This window comes from Boeremia exigua, assembly GCF_020726555.1.
Source record: "Boeremia exigua strain MPI-SDFR-AT-0100 chromosome Unknown C7974scaffold_3, whole genome shotgun sequence".
Classification (NCBI taxonomy): Eukaryota; Fungi; Ascomycota; class Dothideomycetes; order Pleosporales; family Didymellaceae; genus Boeremia; species Boeremia exigua.
Genome location: NW_025763520.1, coordinates 2,308,388 through 2,327,984, shown reverse-complemented (window position 1 = coordinate 2,327,984; position 19,597 = coordinate 2,308,388). Strand labels below are relative to the sequence as shown.

Sequence of the window (19,597 nt, the reverse complement as noted above, 5' to 3'; positions counted from 1 at the left end):
ACGCATTCGCAAAGTCAAGAGACATTGCGTCCTAGATGAATATGGCTTTGAACAGCTGAAACAAATGCGAAAGATGTTCGCCTAGTTTACGCGAAGCATGTGAGTGTAGATGTGCTTATTGAACACTACTATCGCCTTTACTATTGGTATACATGTTTTAGATGTTGGTCTTATTCTAAGATTGTAATTCGCAGCAGCAATGTAGCGCTGCGCATGGCATCCGTACTAAGACGTACCTGGTATCATAGTAGTGATTGTATGCCATAAATCCAATCATCGGCCGTAACAACATATATATACAACAAAAGCACAACACACGCTATGCGATGCGATGTGCCTTCAAAGGAAGACTTTGATTATTCAATCAGGGTCAAACCCTCATACACCGTCTAACAACAAATCCGGTCGACTTTCTGTTCTTACTGCTCAGAGCGCCTGCTGCCCTACGCGCCACCTGCCATCGGCAACAGTTTCGAACTTGACTCGACGGCCCCGTTGCCTGACCATCTGCTCACCTCCGGCATCGAGCCATCTTCCTAGGTTTTTACATTGACTTACATCAAGGACTTCGAGATCTCTGCAGCCTTCCACTACGGCCTCAACGCCCGTACCAGTGACACGAACACATCCACGAACAGAGAGGTGTCGAAGCTCAAGTAAATGAAGAGATATGCAGCGGAGTGATGTATCGGAGACAGCAGAGCCGCAGAAGGCAAGATTAAGGTGCGTGAGGTTAGGGAGGCCAAGGGCGAGGACCTCTGTTGCGGTATCTGAAAGAGCACAACAGAATGACTGAGACATGGGTAAGTATATAACCAAATCCTAGCGTTACGTTATGGATGACTTACCAGGTCCAACTCCCTCAGCCCCTTGGCGGCATTGGTTAAATAAACAATCGCGTTGTCAGACAAGTAGGTACAGTCGGCTAGGCAGAGCTTCTGCAATCGCGGGAAAGGGTAGACGCTCCAATGCTGAAACCCAACATCCGTAATTGTAGTACACCGTGTGAGGTCGATCGATTCGATGCGATTTGATGCGTGAACGGCGATATGTGCCATCGAGCGGTCTGTGATGTGTTTGCAGTAGCTCAGTGTAAGGCGTCGCAGTTTTGGACAACCGACCACGGTTCCAGGAGGCAAGGGTGCAGGTGCTGTTTGGCCATTGGCACCAGCTTTGCCTTTTTGACGACTACTGGTCTGGGCTTGTTGCTGTGCTTGTGCCATCGCCATCTGGGGGGGATGATCTGGCACAACCCAGCCAATGACACGCGCAAGAAGATTGTCGCCCACCTTCCGACAGTTGCTGAGGTCGATTTCTTCGAGCCCTTTAGCTTTCTGCACCATTTCAAGTACTGCAGGCCCGGTGATATCCCATACGCTTTTCATACGCCACACCTTGACACCGGGCGCGCAAACTCTTGCCAATTCGCCAAAGCCTTCATCTGTTACGTGGAAGCAATTGCTGATGTTTATGTTTCTGGGTCGAGTGCCAACGAAGGGGCAAACTATATCTACTAGCGTTCTGTCTGTGACTTTGCGGTTGTGCTTTGCGAGATCGAGATCGTGAAGGATGTCCGGCGAAGTAGAAATGAGCTTATGCCAATGCGACGAGATTTGCCGCAGTTGCATAAGCTCACACAAGTCAAAGTTCTGGAAGATTTGAACAAGAACGGAATCGGGAAGATGGCCTCTGCTGAATCGGCTTGGTTTTCGTATCATGCGTGGGCGCTTAAAGTCGAAGGCAGGCTCTGGTGGTGTTGATGTGTGCTTAGGTACAGGATAAGGCACAAAAGGCGCACCCAGTTGAGGCGTGCCAAGAGGTGAGCCAATGGGTGATGGATCTTTGGAGAAGCTGGACTTAGTAGGACTGGAGGGTGAGTCGGGTGGAGGAGGGGCAAGTGAACCCCGTCTTGATCTAGACCGGACATTGTCTAGATCGGTGTTGAGGAACGGATCTGGATCGTATGGCTCCATCGTTTTTTCATCTCTCCGCGGCGGAGTGACTGGCAGATCAGCATCGGGAAGGTCGCTGAAGGTCACTGTTGGCACACTCTCTTTGTTTCTCGGTGTTCGTGGACGCTTCGTGTCTGCAATAGCCAGCTCATCGATTTTGGGGGTGCTCTCCGAATCCGACATGTGCACGTCGTTGTCTTTCGCAGCCTCGAGTCGTTCCTTGGCGACCGACTCTATTTGTCGGCGAACATCTGGCGTGCACTTCTCCCACAACTGGCTGAGAGTATCGCCGCTGATCATCAGGCACTCAACGGATGACACTGACCGCACAGTAGCCGTACGGCGCGGTGCTAAAGAAAGACTGACGACCTCGCCGAAGTATTGTCCTTGCCTCAGCCGAGCCTTAACTTCGTACAAGTTGTGCTCGCCAGCGGCAATAGACTTGCGCCTACCCTGATCGAACGCTACGTGGCCATTGTGCTGAGCTGGCTTGATATTGACCACCTCCACCTCGCCCTTGACGATGAAGTAGACGTCGCGACCCGATGTCCCCTGCTTGATGATGTCGTAGAACGGGGGGAATGATGACGACTGGGCACGCATGCCCAGAAAATGGAGGATGTCGTCTGGGAGCTCAGAAAATAGTGGCAGCTCTTTCAGCAATGATCGCACGTGGACGTCGATACTGCCAAACGCACTGTTCGCTGCGGCTTCATGCAGGCCGGGACTTGGTGACTTTCTCTTCTTGTAAGCGTTGACGACTTCTCCGTCACGCAACGTGCCGCTCTCTGCCATGATGACGTCGCCGTCTTCTCGGTCACGCTTCCCTGTGATTTGACGCACAGGAGCGCCAGGCCGTTTGTTGCTGCTTCCAAGTTCCTTCTTCTTGCGCTCAAGGATGGCAAGACGCTCCTTGGCCTCGTCCATAATAGCTCGTTCGACCTCTGGAAACTTGTGCAGCTCCTTCATGAGGTCTTCCTTATTCAGCCGTACTACCAGCGAGCGCATGTTTGCAATGATGGTGGCGGTGCGAGGGATGTCCATGAGGATGCCGATCTCGCCGAAGAAGGCTCCAGGCTTCAGTTCGGCGTACGTGCTCTCCTGGTCTCGCGAAGTGACCCGCATTGCGCCGCGGACCAGCCAGTACATGGCTTTGCCCGTCTCGCCCTCCGTGAGGACGGTGTCGTGTGTCTGGTACAGAGCTGGCTTGAGATGCATACCAATGGCGGCAAGGAAGGTGTCAGGGGCGGCCTGGAAAAGGGGAAAAGACCGCAGGCGATCGAGGAGGTCGAGAGGCAGGCCATGTATAGTGCTCGCGGTGAGCGGTGAAGGTCGTATCGGTCTGGCGGGATTGGAGTCGCTGTCGAAGGCGCGTACCATGGCGAAGGAGTCAGGCACAGCGATCCCGCCGTGCCCACGCACCGGGCCGCCAGGCCTGTAGCGGCGCATTATGGTGGTGGAAGTGTTGCTGCTGGCTGGGAGCGACGCGTGCGCGGCGAGCGAACGGCGGTGTGTTTGCTGAGCGGGGCTCACCCTCACGTATGTGGAGGCAGGAGCTCGGTATAAGCTGGGCAGGTGCGATGCAGTGGTGCAGCAGGCTCAGCTCATCGTGTGCGCGTGCAGTTCGTGGAGATAAACAGCAGCGCTCGACAGCGAGTCTTGGGTGAGCTACGGCGCGTCTGCCCGGTGTGGGAGCTTGCGGCGTAGGAAGGTGGGGCGGAACACAGCGAACTATAGAACAAGCAATGTGGTGCGAAGAAAGGCGATTCTGCTGACTGAAACAGAGTCCGTCACGTACTCTGCAGCGCCTCGCAGCGGATAATAATATTAAGCTGTCGGACAGCGTGAAGCGTGACGCTGCTCGAAGGTGGTGACGGTACTCTAATTCAGTGGATCTTCCATAGAAGGAAGGAACAACTTGAAACGCTGCGGGAGCGAAGCGACGTCTATCGCTATCAGAGCCCTGTCCGGCCCCCACGTCTGTTCCTTGCGTGAGACATGTCCGGATTCGCAGCCTTCACGACGCGACGGTCCAGTTGCGCACGTCAGAACGAGGGTGTTGCGCAGCCCTGTCAGACATCGAAGTAGCTTCGACTGCAGCTATCAACTTCCACTTGAGCGCGCGGGCCGCTAGCGTTCATCCCTTGTTGCAGATACAGGCCCCGGTCACGTCATTCGCCTAAACCCCGACAGCACTTCACTGGTCTCCCTTATAATGATCTCATAAATCATCACGCTGAATTCGCGTTGGTTTCGTAATTCGTGAGTGCCTCCATGGGGCTGCAAAGCTCCGTGATGACAGCGGTACCCCTGTCAACTCTGAGAGAAAGCACCTAAAATGCTTCCGAACAGCGCCGCATCATGTCCCAGAGTCACTCCTCATCGCCAGTCCCTTTCGTAATGTCTTCGGCGGTCATCATAACGGTCATCGTAACGGTCATCTCTCTGGTCTCTGTGATCTCTGTCGTCCCTCCTGCGATCTCTATCTTCGCCGTATTTGTCCTCCCACCTCTCGTCACAGTCTTCTCTACGTGCCCTTCGCTTGTCCCACTGCTCCGAGACTTCTCTGGCACCGAGACCGCCAATCACAGCTCCCGCTATGGTCGCAGCTGTGTCGTACTTCTTGCCTTTCTGGGCTTGATTGCCAAGTATGCCTCCAATCAGACCTCCAGCAACAGTCGCTGCGATCCGATGTTGTCTGTCTTTCGACCTCGACCGTGACCTCGATTTCGACCGCGCGCGGCGATCATTGCCACGCTCTCTTCCAGAGCGCTGCGGCGACCATGACGAGCGGCGTCTCTGAGGTTGCGGGCGGCGGTTGTTGTACTGAGGTTGCTGGTATTGCTAATTCTAGATCAGTCATGTGCAGCCGATGGTTTGAGTACATTGCCTACCTGGACTTCGTACCCTCGCGCATTGCCGTACGGGTCGCTACCACGCGTTGCAACCGCGCCTGCATCAGGACCTCGGTAATAAATTGTCTCGTCAGATACGAAACGGGAGTCTCTTCGATCCTGATATTCACGATCCTGGTAGTCGCGCTCCTGACGGCGGTCAGGGTTGTACATGTCTGCCTCAGTTCTGCTATCCTCGTGGGCCCTTGGATCGTCGCGATGGGCACGAGACGAATGGCTCTGATCTGGTCTTTGGTGCTCTTGGCGCTGCTGTTCGCGCTGTTGTTGGCGATGATGCAGCCAGTGCCAACTGGGCGGATGTTTCCCGACTGTGTCGAAAACTTTGTCGTGGTACTTGTCAACGACTTTATCAACACCTTCGAAGCCGAGTTCCTGAGAGGTGCAAACAACAGATCAGCAAAACACTGGAATGCGTCACCCCGGATTCGCGTACCACAACCTCTTCATATTCGCCCATATTATGCGCCAACGAGGGGTTAAGCACTTTCAGACTCCGAATGATCCGCGTGGTGATGCCTCCGTTACGGCTATGCGGATGCGCTTTCGGGTGCTACTGCAGACCATGGGACTTAATGCTGGCGCCTTGAACCCTGTTCGCTCATGACGTAGGTCAGCTTAGCGGGAACCAGCGACTTGGCTGCGGTCACTGCGCGAAGATCATTAACAACCGGGAATGCCGGTTTAAAATCAAGCCTGGCGCAGAACTAGCATCCGTTCGCTCGTTTGCATCATTTCGAGGCTCAAAACTCCTTGTTGTGGCCTGACAAGATTTATGAGGTTGAAGCCCTACACCGAGCACAAGCCAACTGCACTACTTTCTCCGTCACCAGTACTAGCAGTTATCCAGATCTCTTCTCAATGCTGATACGGTATTGTAGCGTGAGTGTTCCGAGCCCCAAGCAAGAGCTCGATACGTGTGCATGTTCTGCTTGCTATATAAGGCATTCTTATTGCACTATAAGCATGAAGTATACACGATGGCTGTGATGAGTCGTGCATGCGCGTCAAATGCAGAAAAGTTGTCTCATGTATGTGTAGGCATGAGATGGTCTTCGAAAAAATTTCGGATGTTGCTTCACTGTTATCGTCCTTCACCGTGAGACTCTAGGAAACGAACAGTTTCACTTCCAGGGCCCTGCATAGTACCCTTATAGCGTCAACAAACACCACCAGCAGGGCCCGACTCGCTAACATTCACAACACTGATAGCATCACAGCCATGGCTGTGCACAAGCACTCAATAACGGATGATTGGACCACGCAAACACTTGTGCCGTTTCTTTACTATGCATTTGCGTCTACGCTCCCATATCCTGCCGATATTTCAGACCACATTCGACGGGCCATTGACTTCTGCCTGCAGAAACCAGATCACCCCAGCGATGGCGATGATCTGATCTTCGAGCGTGTGTTCATGGCTATCATGCATAGACACAAGAACTTGGCGCCTGACCTTGAGATGGTTGTTGACAATCTGGAGCCTCTGGCGAAGTATCTTATTCGACGAGCACAACTGAAAGGTCCGTATGAACTGTTGGATCGGTCAGATATTGGAAGTGACGCTTGGATAGAGTATGAGCAGCAAAGGCGAGGCAAACTTGTTATCGAGCCTAAAGCAATCCAGAGCGGTACGTTGCACGCTCTGAAACAAATGAGACTCGGCACTGAACTTTTGCCAGAGCAACTTCCACCTATGCGGTCGTCCACTGCACCCTCGAAAGCACCCCCAGCTGAAGACAACCTTGACCCGAGGCTTGTACATGCGCAGCCAGGTCACTTTACAGCAACGTATTTCCCAACGCAGCTAACTACAGACGAGGATAGACACTATCGCCGTCAGAACCGTGACTACGAGTATAACCGGGCGCACAAACAGCAAAAGCAAATTCACGGGCCCATAGTGTCAACTCAAAGTCGCGATACATCTCACGGTCGATCCAATATCGATCGTATAAGTACGTTCGCTCAATCTAGGCCGCATGCTTTGCATGAGGAGCAACATCAGCGACCTCCACAGGTCCCCGCGTACGTCCACCACCGGCCCCAAGACCAAGCAGTACCACCGCGACAGATAACGCCAACCACACAGTGGCCTTTACAGGAGCGGTCCCGACAGCCACGACCAGAACCTTCGAGTTATTATCCAGATGATACTGTCATGAAACTTGGCACAACTACGCAATACACGCAACGGCAAACCCAGCCAGCCCAGCATCCATCGACCCAGCACCAGTCGATCCTATCCAAAGCAGTGATTTACTCGGAGGTGCAGCCGCAGCCATCACAGCTGGTCAAGCCATCTGGTCAGCATCCAAGTTTCTGTCAACCACTACCTCGGCTCCCGCCTACTTCAAAGAACTTCCCCCCTTCACGCTTCGCCCCTGTTCCAATACCTCTTGCGTCCCAGCCCCGAGCCACCGTACCAAGCAGTGACTTCACCCATTTGCGAGGCAATGACTGGTCCAACGCAGCTCAGCAGCGCGCCCGGGAGGTAGCAGCAAAGATCACGAAGTGGGAGCAAGAAGTGACAACACAAGAAATGATGCGCCACCAGCAGGCTATTGCACCGATGCCCTCGAACCTTAACTCTACCAGTAACATGTACAGTCCCAACGGGTCCTCATATACCCTCCCTCCGCGCTCAACAGCCGCGATGACTCAATCCACCGCATCTGCCTACGCTCATGCTCAGCCTGTGTCTTCTGCTACATATGCGCCACCAACCCCGGCAGCTAGGACTTGGGGTAAGGCACTTCCTGACCACTTCGCAAGACCGATTCTACCGAAACCCGAAGAGGTGCGCAGCCGTTATCATACTCCACAGCAGAAGCCCTATACGGTGCCACCGCTGTTGCCAACACTCAGAGCGCAGCAGATGCAAGCCCCGTTCCAATCACAGGGCCAGATGTCCGCCTCATTCCATGCGCAGAATGTAAAGATGCATACTCCGCTACCGGCAGTTGAAGGAGTGCAGGCCGACGCCTTTTCGCAGCTGCAATGTGCGGCTGCTTCAAGCGACGCAGTGTTGGCGCAACCGGAGCTGGGAGCTGGGCTGGGTGAGTTTGATATGCGGGCGCTGGGTGCTTTGGAGGATTGGCTGCGCAAAAATGGTGGTGGAAGCGCAAAGGCGGATGGCGTCTGAGGGGCGAAGCTTGAAGATTGGCTTTGACTGGGTCTCCTTGTGCTATTGGGAATACAATGGTAACATTTGAGACAAGATCTTGCTGCAAGATGAGCGATCTCATAAGATGCTCCAGATGTGTGAATTTAGGAGTAGCTGTCTTGCCACTTCGCTCTTCTGGCTCTGTCTATCGCTTCGTGCCTTTGCTTGTGCCTTGTATAACGACGCCAGGATACGCTTTACCACGTCCTGTGTTGAGCAGGCGGCCATCTAAAGGTCTGTGAGGTCGCCTCGTCAGCAGACGCTGCACGACTTGTGCGTACCTCTGCTGTCGTCGCAGAGCAGTCGGCGGCCTGTAGAGTGCTTCTTTCCACTGTCTAGTAATTTTCATCCGAACCTCTTCCCATATCCCTTCACAACGCCGTCCAGTAATCCTCTCATCCTCTTGCACCCCTCAATCCCCACCGCCAACATGCCCTCCAGCCTCTCCATCCTCACGCGTGTCTCCATTACACACACTGCAACCTTATCACTCTCCCCCAAACACGCTACCGTCAAAAACGGCAATTCCTGCTCCTCCAACGTATTCAAATCCAGTAACGGATCATCCGCACTCGCATTATCCGCCGCACTCGCCGACGCACTCGACGCTGCCGAGCATGCGACCAAGTAATCCGTCATCGGAACACCGGCATCGATCAACGCCAGCGTCGCCGCATTGATGCACGCCGCAAGCAAACTCCCATCCTGGCTGACCACATGCAGACTAATCCCAATCGTCGAATGCGGGAACAAATGGCCCAGCACCACCTCGCCAAACGCCTCACGCAGGCAATGCTCCATCTCGCTGGTGCGCTTGTCGCCGCGCGCATTGCGCCGCCGGTCCACGCCGCTGAATGCTGCGCTCGTGAGCTCGACTTCGATTTTCGCGCTGCCGTTGGCGCCGCCGCGCATGCCGCTGCTGCGTCCTTCGTAGGGGCCGGTCACGCTGCAGAGAATCTTGGTGTTGCCCATCTCGAGGTAGGAGGAGCCGTCGGCGGCGGCTTGCGTGCTAATTTGCGCATGGATGCTGCGGAGCTCGTTCCAGCGCCGGCCGTCCAGGCGGAGCAGGGCGAGCGAGTACGTTGATGTGTCGAGCGGCATTGTGACGAGAATTAGATATTTCAATTTTTGAGTTGAATCCCCGATCTGTAAAACTCGGGAGAGCTGTGTGGGCGAGCTCAGGGAACGGGCGGTGTTCAATTGGTGTTTGGGATTGGCAGTGAATTGATGATGACGCTAGGTTCGATATTTTGGAGCGCGGTCAAAGCTCGAGCAGGGATCCTGGCTGCTGTGAAGAGCCCCGCTCTGCGTGCATGTGACAGCGCGATTTCGCGTCTTCGGTGCAACGCGTCACCTCGACTTTGCTGCACCATCATCAACCTACCTTCACTGCATTGAGCATGACTAATCAACCAAGTCAAGATCCGGGGTGAATACAAGCAGATTGTGTGGCGTCCCTCAGACCAATTCGTCGTCACCATGTCGTTCTCGCACTCAAAGGCAAGCAAAGATTACCACAGAGCTTTACAGTCTTTTGCGGAAAGTGGTGCTGTCAGCGACGAAGAAAGTGATGATGGGCTAGACATTGTCGAGTCGTCTCGCAAACAGCTAGATCTCTCACAATACATTGGAGGTGACAACGTCGCTTTCACCTGTCGACGATCTCATCTTTACTGACACTGCACAGCTCTTACGCAGACGCAAACCCAATCGCAAGACGGCGAGACCATGAAAGCATGCAAGGCTGCTGACGAGGAATCTGACGGCGATGAAGCTTTTGAGACCGCCCTAAAGTTACCAGAGTCACAGGCCACCGAATCTGAAACCGACGATGACGACCCTGGAGTAGAGTCTGAGTGGTCCGAAGAGGATACACGAGCTGCCTACGAGAAGTGGAAGAACCGCAAAACTCTCAAGCGAAAGCGCGCAGTAGCAGAGACTGTGCGAATACGCCAACAGAAGAAGTCAAAAGCAGCCGCTACAACAAGCATCGTTGGCCGCAAGCCTCCACCAAAGGCAAAGCAACAAGACGCTCGCGACGTTGCTTTCAGTACTGACTCAGTGGCCGGTGACGCTGAGGATGCAACATATCTAGATGACCCGATACCCGAGTACATCACCTCGCGCCAGAAGCATCTCAAGAAGTTACATGAGGCAGGGCTGCGATACCCACCCAGCTTCGAGAACATCGAATTTTCAGACTCGGAGACGGAAGAGAAACCGCAGCTTGACAAAGCTGTCAAACCGCAGCGAGGGAAGAAGAAGCTTAGGCTGCGTGAGTCTGGAGGCATTATCCCAGCACCTATAGCGCAGTGGCTACGTGACTATCAGGTGGAGGGTGTCGAGTTTCTGCACGAGCGCTTTGTCAGGCAGACCGGGGCTATCTTGGGTGATGACATGGGTTTGGGTAAAACCATCCAGGTCATCGCGTTCCTCACAGCAGCATTCGGCAAGACAGCGACAAAGACAGACGCGAAGTGTATGCGCAAGATTCGCCGGGATGGCGAAGACCGGTGGTACCCACGTGTGCTCGTTGTCTGCCCGGGAACGCTGATGCAGAACTGGGAAGACGAGCTGTCCAAATGGGGTTGGTGGGAAGTGTACAGATACCACGGCAACGTCGCAGATCGCAAAGGCGTGCTCAGCGCCGCGAAGAGAGGTATGTTGGAGATCATGATCACAACATACAACACCTATCGCATCAACGAGAGTGATGTCAATACGATTGATTGGGACTGTGTTATTGCTGACGAGTGCCACTCGATCAAGAGCAAATCTTCCGAGATCACCATCGCAATGAACAGGATCAACGCGCTGTGCCGTATCGGCCTTACTGGCACTGCTATCCAAAACAAGTACGAAGAGCTGTGGAATCTCCTCAATTGGGCACGACCAGGCGCGTACGGCTCTGCCCAGGAGTGGAAGCAGACAATAAGCGTTCCTTTGAAGATGGGTCAGGCTCACGACGCAACCAACGCTCAGCTAGCGGACTCGCGCAGCAGAGCTCAAGATCTAGTCCACAACATCCTACCTAATGTGTTTCTTCGCAGGATGAAGACACTCATTGCTGACCAACTGCCGAAGAAGAGCGACCGCGTGGTTTTCTGTCAACTTACTGAAACTCAAGCGGACGCATACCGGACGTATCTTGAAAGCGATAGGTGTGAGTACATTCGTACCGCAAAAGAGCCTTGCGACTGCCAATCTGGTAAACCCAGAGGCTGGTGCTGTTACACAGATATACCCGGAATCGAAGAGAAATGGGCAAAGTTTATGTTTCCATGCATGGTCACGCTTCAGAAGCTCGCGAACCACATCGCCCTGATTGTCCCTTCGTCAACAGACACCAAAGAGAAGCAAGCAAAGGATCTACAGAACTTGGAGACAGCGTGCCCTGATACATACCGGGAGCTCTGGCGCAATAGAGATGCCATCCTCAATCAGTCTCAGCGCGAATTCTGCGGGAAATGGAAGGTTCTGCGTCGTCTACTGGACTTCTGGCACTCGAACGGCGATAAAGTCCTCATTTTCTCACACTCCGTTCGTCTCTTGAGACTCCTTCGCGGCCTCTTCGACGTGGATGGCACGAAGTACAACTTCTCGTACCTCGACGGTAGCATGAAGTACGAAGATCGCTCGAAAGCTGTGGCCGACTTTAACGCCGACCCGGAGCAATTTGTGTTTCTGATTAGCACGAAGGCGGGTGGCGTGGGACTCAATATCACGTCTGCTAATAAAGTCGTCGTTGTGGACCCGAATTGGAACCCAGCGTACGACCTGCAAGCACAGGACCGTGCATACCGCATTGGACAAACGCGAGACGTCGAAGTCTTTCGCCTAGTATCGAGTGGCACGATTGAGGAGATTGTGTACGCGCGCCAGATCTACAAGCAACAACAGGCCAACATCGGGTACAACGCCTCTGAAGAGCGGCGCTACTTCAAAGGCGTGATGGACCAAGCGAGCAAAAAGGGCGAGCTCTTTGGGCTGGAGAATTTATTCACGTTTCAAGAAAACAGCGTGCTGCTTAGGGATATCATGCACAAAACCAACGTTGCTGAATCGCGGGCGGGTGTGCAAGCCGTAGACTTCCAGTTCGACGAGACGCAATACTCGTCCGACGACGACGAAGACATCCTATCCAACAGAAACCTCGGAATCGACGATTCCAACCTTGCGAACATCAAGAAGCTTGCTGAGTCACTCTCCAACCCCGGCAGCGATGTGAAGCGGCGCGGCCGCAAGAAATACCAGAAGAAACTCGGCGCGGACCCGATCAGTGCAATCTTAGCAAAAGCGGGCGTACAGTATACGCACGAAAACTCCGAAGTCATTGGCCGCAGCGAAGTCGAAGCGCGCCTGGGCAAGCAGGCAATGGAGCTGCGCAACGACATCGATCTCTCCGCGGCGCAAGTCTTCCAAGCAACCCAGAGTCAGCGCGGCTCGAATACCCACGCCCACCCTCTTGCGTTTGAGGAAGACGCTGAAGTCGACGAAGACGACGAGATCATACTACCAGGCGGCGCTCAGAAACGCGAGTTCAAAATCAACTACCGATACCGCCCCGATGAGCAGGTGCGCCAAAGACAGTTCTGCGCCATGGCGGAAAGCATGGGATTCGAGGATCCTGCTGAATTTGCGCTGCTTGTAGAGAGTAGTACTCAGGCCGAGAGGCGGAAGATGCTGGAGAGGTTCTATCGGGGCCGCAGGAAGGGGCTTGCGAAGGAGTTGGGTAGTTGAGAAGGCATGAGTGATGGTCGTTCGACAACAGATCGAAAAAATGGAGACGATGATACCCCGGAGTTGATGCCGTAAATAGGCAGAATTCGCGAGCATTTTCTACGAATCTTACGAGAGCAGCGTATGTGGACTGTAGTAGTTCCCTCGGCGAGTGATGATGAACCAATGAGAAGATACCTTTGTATTCCAATCGATAATCCTCCACATGTTATCGTGCACTCCACAGTCATCCCGCCCTCCACTCCCTTATGTAATGCACATAAACGTGACGGTGCTGAACGCTCGAACTCCGGTACCCAGCACTGGGCGGCTCCACATAGCTCTGATCATGTCGGCGAATCCCACCGCCACGAGCGGGAAGCGCTCCCCCGACCTCTGCCAGTCCAAATCGGGCTCCAGCACTAACTTATTTGTCGACAGCGGGCCGAAACGAGACAGCGTCATCGAGGATGGGTGAGTGCGCTTGTGCTCAACGGGAGAGGGATCTGCGTTGTTCTTGAGGTCTGTGTGCGAAGTGTCTGCGCTAAAGGCGCGGCGGACACTACCGGTCTTTCGATGTCCTGTGGTAGGTAGAGAGAAAGGCGGCCCGTGCGTTATGGAGACTTGAGTAGGTGGATTCCAGGGAATGGATATATCTTGGGGGCCCGTAGATGTGGTATGGGGCAGGGGTTGTATTTTTTGCCTTAAGTTCTACTGTAGTTTCGTGCTTCCTCAATTCAGTATGCGTAAGCCAGTATTCTTAGCTGCTGTCCGTCTCCTTTCTCGGTCCCTTGCTGCTCCGGCACCAGCACCAGTTGCAGAATCATTCGCAGATGTCACATTCGCATCCACGATTGATGAAGCAGCTATTGGGGCTATAGAAGAGCGACAGCTTCCTAACCTTGTTGATGGCGTGCTTGGGCTCGTTGGTGGACTTCTGAAGGATGTGGATAGTGCTGTTGCAGCCGGCAATCCGACAGCTGTCAGTGCTGCATTGGTAGAGATTCAGCCCACCTCAAAACCTACCGCAATCTCTCAAGTGCTGTCAAAGCAGGCATCTATCTGGGCATCACCCACTCGGACAGACTTCTACGGTGGTATCGCCACGCAAGTCGCCAATGGTCTGGGACCGGTTTTGGACGGGACTCTCACCACTGCGCTCCAAGGCGGCCTTCCTGTAGGCGATAATAGCATCAACAACAACAACAGAGTTGTTGCTGGGTTATATCCCAAGAAGCAGGGAACGACCGATGCTCCCTACTCCGTCTCGGAAGCTAGCCTGCGCGCCGCAATCTTCATCCCACCGGGCTTCACCTATGGCAACAAGACGCCTGTCCTCTTCGTCCCCGGTACAGGCGCATACGGCGGCGTCAACTTCGCGAACAACCTCCGCAAGCTGCTCACCGGCAAATCCTACGCAGACCCCGTCTGGCTTAATGTCCCCGGCGCTATGCTTGACGACACCCAAACCAACGCCGAATACGTCGCGTACGCAATAAATTATATCGGCGCCCTATCCGGCAGCGTCGAGGACCCCAAGAAAATCGCCGTCATCTCCTGGTCCCAGGGCGGCCTCGACACCCAATGGGTTCTGAAGTACTGGCCCAGCACCCGCAAAATCGTCCAGGACTTCCTCCCCATCTCGCCCGACTTCCACGGCACCGTGCTTGCCAACGCGCTCTGTCTGGCACCCACCTCGCAGCTCGGCGCCGTCCCCTGCCCACCCAGCGTCATCCAGCAACAGTACACCTCAAGCTATATAACACAGTTACGCCGCAACAACGGCGATCGCGCGCTCGTGCCCACCACAACGTTCTACTCCGCGCTCTTCGACGAGGTTGTTGAGCCGCAGCAAGGCACCGCCGCGTCGGCGTTCCTGCCCGCTGGCGACAGCGCGCCAGCCTCCAATAACGAGGTGCAGAGCGTGTGTGCGCTGCAGCCCGGCAGCGGGTTCTACGGGCATGCGGGCGTGCTGTTTCATCCGCTCACGTGGGCGCTGGTAATCGATGCGCTGACGCACCCAGGGAGTACGGGGCAGGTGGGGCGAATTGATAGACAGAAGGTTTGTGGGGATTTGGTGGCGCCGGGGTTGGACCTGGATGATGTGCTTGCGACGAGTGGGTTGATTGCGATCGCGGGCGTGTCGTTGCTGACGTCTCCGAAGAAGAGGGTCACGGAGCCGCCGTTGAGGGAATATGCTACGTTCTAGATGGGTGATGCTGTGAGCGTTTTGTTAGTTGTATAGATCGTGCTGCTTGTTCCAGATGTTTTCCACTATGGTTTTTGTGAGGTTTAGTGTGAGGGTGTGATGTGAGCCTTAAGGATGAGGCTGGTGTGACGGTGTACAGAGCTCTGGCCAACAGTTTATTGGGTATCCAACTGTCAGCCCTGCCATTGTTACGCCTCACCTCGTGCAAATCAAGCAACGCATCAATCCTCGATCGTACATCGTACAAGGTTTCCAGGAGTATGTGCCGCAGAGGCTCAGGCGCGCAACAGCACAAGCGAGGCCACTGGTGGCGCGCCGACGATCGGGGTTCTGTTCGCGTTGGTGGCGTCCGTTGAGCGAAACAACATCCCCCCATTTTCTCCCCTTCACACACTCACACCGTAACCACCACACCTGGTACCTATCAATTGCCCGCAGCAGCGTCAATTGCACATTCCAATTGTGAACGTTTACCAAACTGACGACTCACCACCACGTACGGCCTTCGCAGCCACCATGGAGCCACCCCGCAGCCCCGCGCCTGATCAAGGTATTTACACGCAACGCATGAGAACCGGTGTTCACGCTTCTCTGCTCCTCTTTCTCATTCCCAGAGACAGGGAAGCAGGGAAGCGCGATCTGAGAAATACGGTCTGAACTTGATCAGGTTAACGCCTGCGAAAGGACTCCATGCCTGCACGCTCCAGCGTCAGACTGCTACTGACACGCGCAGGGCCCCCGTGATGACGGACTCCGACACTTCCAATGTTAATGCTACTCAGAGGAGCGATAAGCACGCGGTGCTTGCGCCAGAGGCTGGTGGCGGACTGCCCACGTCGGAGCGCGCTTCTGATCAAGGCGGGCTGCGGCGCGCGTGGGTCGCGTTTGAGACGCAGCTTGTAGCGTACAATCTCGAGGCGCGCGGCATCCAGCGCGTGGAGCCAGACGAGAGGCAAGAGCTGCGTGCGTTAGGGTACTCGCAGGTGGCGATCATGTGGTTTTCGGTGAATCTGGCAGCCAACAATATTACGTTGGGGATGCTCGGACCCGCGGTTTTTGCGCTGGGGTTCGTGGACAGCTGTTTGTTGAGCGTGTTCGGAGCGCTTGTAGGGTCTGTGGTCGTTGCGTATATTGCGACGTTTGGACCGCGCAGTGGGACGAGGACGATGGTGTTCTCGCGGTATAGTATGGGGTGGTGGCCTTCCAAGATTGTGGTGTTGCTGAACATTGTCGTGTTGCTAGGGTACGGCATGATTGATTGCGTAGTGGCAGGCCAGATTCTCTCTGCCGTTTCTGGCAACACCATGTCTGTCGTAGTCGGCATCATTATCGTGGCGGTCATTGCGTGGGCCATTACCACTTTCGGGTACCAGATCTTCCACTACTACGAGCGCTGGGCATGGCTGCCTCAGCTCGTTGTTCTTTGTATCCTTGCCGGCGTCGCAGGCCCAAATTTCAACGTCTCTGCAGCGTCCCACGGCGACGAGAACCCGGATACTATCATCGGCAATAGGATCAGCTTTTTTGGCCTCACCCTCGCCGCAGCTATCACGTATGGCGGTGGAGCAGCAGACTACTTTGTCTACTATCCCGAACACGCCTCTTCTTTCAAGATCTTCGGCATGACCCTGTTTGGCCTCATCTGTAGCTTTACCTTCGCCTTCGTGCTCGGAATCGGTCTAGCTTGTGGCATGCTGGCCAACCCCGACTGGGAAGCCGCGTACGGCACCTCTCAAGGCGCACTTATCGTTGAAGCCTACCGCCCCCTTGGTGTATTCGGCTCTTTCTGCGGTGTTGTAGTCGCGCTCGGTCTCGTCGCCAACCTCATCGTACCAACCTACTCTTCTGGCATTGACGCGCAGATCCTGGGTCGCTGGGCCGGTGCGGTTCCACGCGTGATCTGGAACACAGTCGGCGTTATCATCTATACCGTCTGCGCTCTGGCAGGCCGCGCCCACCTTGCAGAAATCTTCACCAACTTCCTTGCCCTGATGGGGTACTGGGTATCAATCTGGATCGCCATCGTGCTGGAGGAGCACCTCATCTTCCGCCGCAAGACGGGTTGGAACTGGGACGTGTGGAACCAGCAGAAAAAGCTGCCTTTGGGGATCGCAGCGTTTGTGGCGTTCGTCGTGGGCTGGGTCGGCGCCATCCTTTGCATGGCGCAGGTCTGGTACTATGGACCCATCGCGTTGCTGGTGGGCACTTACGGTGCTGACATGGGTAACTACGTTGGATTCGCCTGGGCTGCGCTCGTCTACCCGCCGTTGCGGATGTTGGAGATCAAGAAGTTTGGTAGATGAATGACGCGAAAGGAGATTGGGGTTGGACAGTGCCTTGTGCTGCTTCTCCGCGCTACTGCGGTCGGCCTACCGCACTGCTGCTGTGTTTGCCTCCTTGGGAGGCTGCATACTGTCGATTGTTCGTATGTTTTGCATGTCAAGACGTATATTTTTCGAGTTTGTTCTCTATCACTGTATTTGCTCTAATCCCATCACCACTCTACTTACTGAGACGTCTTGGCGTATGCGCCTTCACCGCGACTTCCGTTCTCGCTTCCCCCCACCAGGCCCTTACTTCTCCGGTCTCGGCTCCCTTTCTCTCGCACTCACACCGCAACAAATTTGGCCCCACACCTTATATCGCGTTCCGGTCCAGCATCGACATGCCGTCCTGTAGGTACTCAAGACCTTGCAGGGTCGATGGTCAGCTAACTTGCACACAGACGCCGACGAGGCGCTCATCAGTCTCGCAGACGACGACCTCATAAGTCTCGCCTCTGACTCGGCAGCAAGTCTCGCATCCCCCACTACTGCATCCGCCACGAGCAAGATGGAAGTCAACCGCCTCAAGCCTTTGCAGCGTGACAGCTTTTCTGACCTCACCTGCCTAATGAAGGCCAAGAAGCCCTACACACCGGTTCTTCCTTCCTCGCCAAGCCCCTCGATGTCACGCCCAGTCATTGGTAAGCTTGCAATTCAATTCATGATTATCACGTACTAATATCCTTCAGACATGCAGTTCGCCAGCCGCGTGAGCAGCGGCAGCAGCATTCAGTCCCCAAATACGCGGGCGCACTACGCGGATCGCTCAGTCGCAGCTTTCTTGCAGAGCCAGTATCCTCCGACCACTGCTTCAGAAGCTTCGGTCCCCCAGGAGTACAGCCAGCAGCGTATGGAGCAGTTCGAGTCGATCATGCAGAGAGTTGCAGACCTGTGCAAAGACGAAGACGACGACGACAACGACGACGACGACGACGCTACTGTTTGCAACACTGTCAACCCGTTCCAGCCTGATCCAAAGCTCTCAGTTAGACCCATCGCCCCTCCCACGCCAGCCTTGTCAACCAGTCCTGCGTTGCCAGAAGAGCCTATGGTGCGTGTCACCAAGCACGTCTGGGACGCTATGGGCAGAGATCTGAAGGCCTGCGAGGAGAAAAATGAAGCGCTGGAGCTTAAGATCGCGCGTCTGGAGAAACGCAAAGTCACGTCTCCAGGAGAAGACTACCAGAATGACTTGGAGACACGAATTGGCAAACTGCAGTACCAGAACGAAACCAACAAGACCCAGATGGCTACAATGGCTCGCACCATGGCAGAGAAAGACATGCAGATTAAGCAGATGCAGCTCGAGATGTTCAGCACCAACAGGCGTTTAGAAGATGCGACAACAGCGGCTAAGAATCACGTTGAGGTCGCTGCAAAGCTCGAATATCTCCAGATGACGACGAAGAACGGTAGGGCCAATGACTGTCCTCAAGACAGCTTTCGCCAACTGTCTGACAAATCTCATCAATCGTCCCACAACCTTCGTCATCTGACCGACCTGGCCGATGTCAAGAATCGTGAGATCAAGGCGCTTTCTCAGAAGGCTGAAGCGGCACTCAAACAAGTGGCCAGTGCCCACAAAGATGCAGACAAGTATAAGACACTGGCACAGGAGCACCAGAAAGAGCTCACTCAGTGTGAGAAGTTGCTGCAATCCACCAAAGAGAAGTATGCGGCCGAGCACATAAAGGTAGGCGAGCTTGAGGACCGCGTTGAAGACATTCAGCGTGAGCTATCTCAAGGTGGCGATCTCCGTGGTCAACTCAAGGAGAAGACCAGTGCTTGCGACCGCCTTCGCAACGAGCTCAATGCCCAGACGAAAGCTTTTGAAGACCTCATTGGTGAGCTCTCCCACGTCAGTGACCTTAAGAGCCAGCTACACGCGAAGACAATGACTACCGATGAGCTCCGCATCAAGTTCAAGGAACAGAAGAGGGCAGCTAAAGAAGCGGAAACACGTCTCCTACGTGCCTCGGACGATGGCAAAGCTTTGCGTGGTGGCGTTCATCTCGTCAAGCCCGCGTCAGACACCAAACTGTCTCCGCTCGTCCTCAGCTGTCTTGAGTGTTACAACAAGAACATCACTTGTGACAACAAAGCCCGCTGCCGCCACTGTTACGAGAACAACGAGACCTGCTCTCGATGGCGCTGCAGCCTCAAGCACATTCTTGGCCAGTGCACAAACCTTCCCTGCACCTTCCCCCACGAAGCTGATGGCTGGCTGGTGGCAACCGAACCAAGGCCTCAGTGGTAGAGCGGGACGTCGGTCATTTTGACGTTAGTCATTTGGAAACAACGATTTGGGGCGTTCA

At 54.7% G+C, this 19,597-nt stretch overlaps 7 protein-coding genes across 7 annotated transcripts; 4 read left to right on the top strand and 3 right to left on the bottom strand.

The window, feature by feature from the left end:
• Nucleotides 1-118: 118 nt before the first annotated feature.
• On the bottom strand, nt 119-3,863 carry C7974DRAFT_388794 (uncharacterized protein). Its single transcript, XM_046141306.1, has 2 exons — nt 849-3,863; nt 119-792 (listed from the first exon to the last, which is right to left on the bottom strand). The coding sequence occupies exons 1-2, from the start codon at nt 3,399-3,401 to the stop codon at nt 427-429; spliced, it is 2,919 nt and encodes a 972-aa protein (XP_046000596.1). The 5' UTR covers nt 3,402-3,863; the 3' UTR covers nt 119-426.
• A 468-nt stretch (nt 3,864-4,331) lies between these two features.
• Nucleotides 4,332-5,324, bottom strand: C7974DRAFT_373792 (uncharacterized protein; the record flags this gene model as incomplete). Its single annotated transcript, XM_046140120.1, has 3 exons — nt 4,332-4,796; nt 4,847-5,239; nt 5,301-5,324. 3 exons carry the CDS (start codon nt 5,322-5,324, stop codon nt 4,332-4,334), a joined length of 882 nt encoding a protein of 293 aa, XP_046000595.1.
• A 762-nt stretch (nt 5,325-6,086) lies between these two features.
• C7974DRAFT_410530 (uncharacterized protein) lies at nt 6,087-8,009 on the top strand (the record flags this gene model as incomplete). The annotated part of the gene is made up of 2 exons (XM_046143477.1): nt 6,087-6,495; nt 6,547-8,009. The coding sequence occupies 2 exons, from the start codon at nt 6,087-6,089 to the stop codon at nt 8,007-8,009; spliced, it is 1,872 nt and encodes a 623-aa protein (XP_046000594.1).
• A 183-nt stretch (nt 8,010-8,192) lies between these two features.
• On the bottom strand, nt 8,193-9,252 carry C7974DRAFT_134502 (exosome complex exonuclease RRP41). Its single transcript, XM_046135448.1, has one exon. The coding sequence runs from the start codon at nt 9,129-9,131 to the stop codon at nt 8,376-8,378; it is 756 nt and encodes a 251-aa protein (XP_046000593.1). The 5' UTR covers nt 9,132-9,252; the 3' UTR covers nt 8,193-8,375.
• A 147-nt stretch (nt 9,253-9,399) lies between these two features.
• Nucleotides 9,400-12,873, top strand: C7974DRAFT_134461 (P-loop containing nucleoside triphosphate hydrolase protein). Its single transcript, XM_046135447.1, has 2 exons — nt 9,400-9,663; nt 9,718-12,873. The coding sequence occupies exons 1-2, from the start codon at nt 9,510-9,512 to the stop codon at nt 12,768-12,770; spliced, it is 3,207 nt and encodes a 1,068-aa protein (XP_046000592.1). The 5' UTR covers nt 9,400-9,509; the 3' UTR covers nt 12,771-12,873.
• Nucleotides 12,874-13,491: 618 nt separating this feature from the next.
• On the top strand, nt 13,492-14,958 carry C7974DRAFT_304334 (uncharacterized protein; the record flags this gene model as incomplete). The annotated part of the gene is made up of 2 exons (XM_046137975.1): nt 13,492-13,563; nt 13,636-14,958. The coding sequence occupies 2 exons, from the start codon at nt 13,492-13,494 to the stop codon at nt 14,956-14,958; spliced, it is 1,395 nt and encodes a 464-aa protein (XP_046000591.1).
• A 743-nt stretch (nt 14,959-15,701) lies between these two features.
• Nucleotides 15,702-19,539, top strand: C7974DRAFT_306303 (permease for cytosine/purines, uracil, thiamine, allantoin-domain-containing protein; the record flags this gene model as incomplete). Its single annotated transcript, XM_046138072.1, has 5 exons — nt 15,702-17,253; nt 17,684-17,923; nt 17,972-18,755; nt 18,858-19,126; nt 19,226-19,539. The coding sequence occupies 5 exons, from the start codon at nt 15,702-15,704 to the stop codon at nt 19,537-19,539; spliced, it is 3,159 nt and encodes a 1,052-aa protein (XP_046000590.1).
• Between the last annotated feature and the right edge of the window lie 58 nt (nt 19,540-19,597).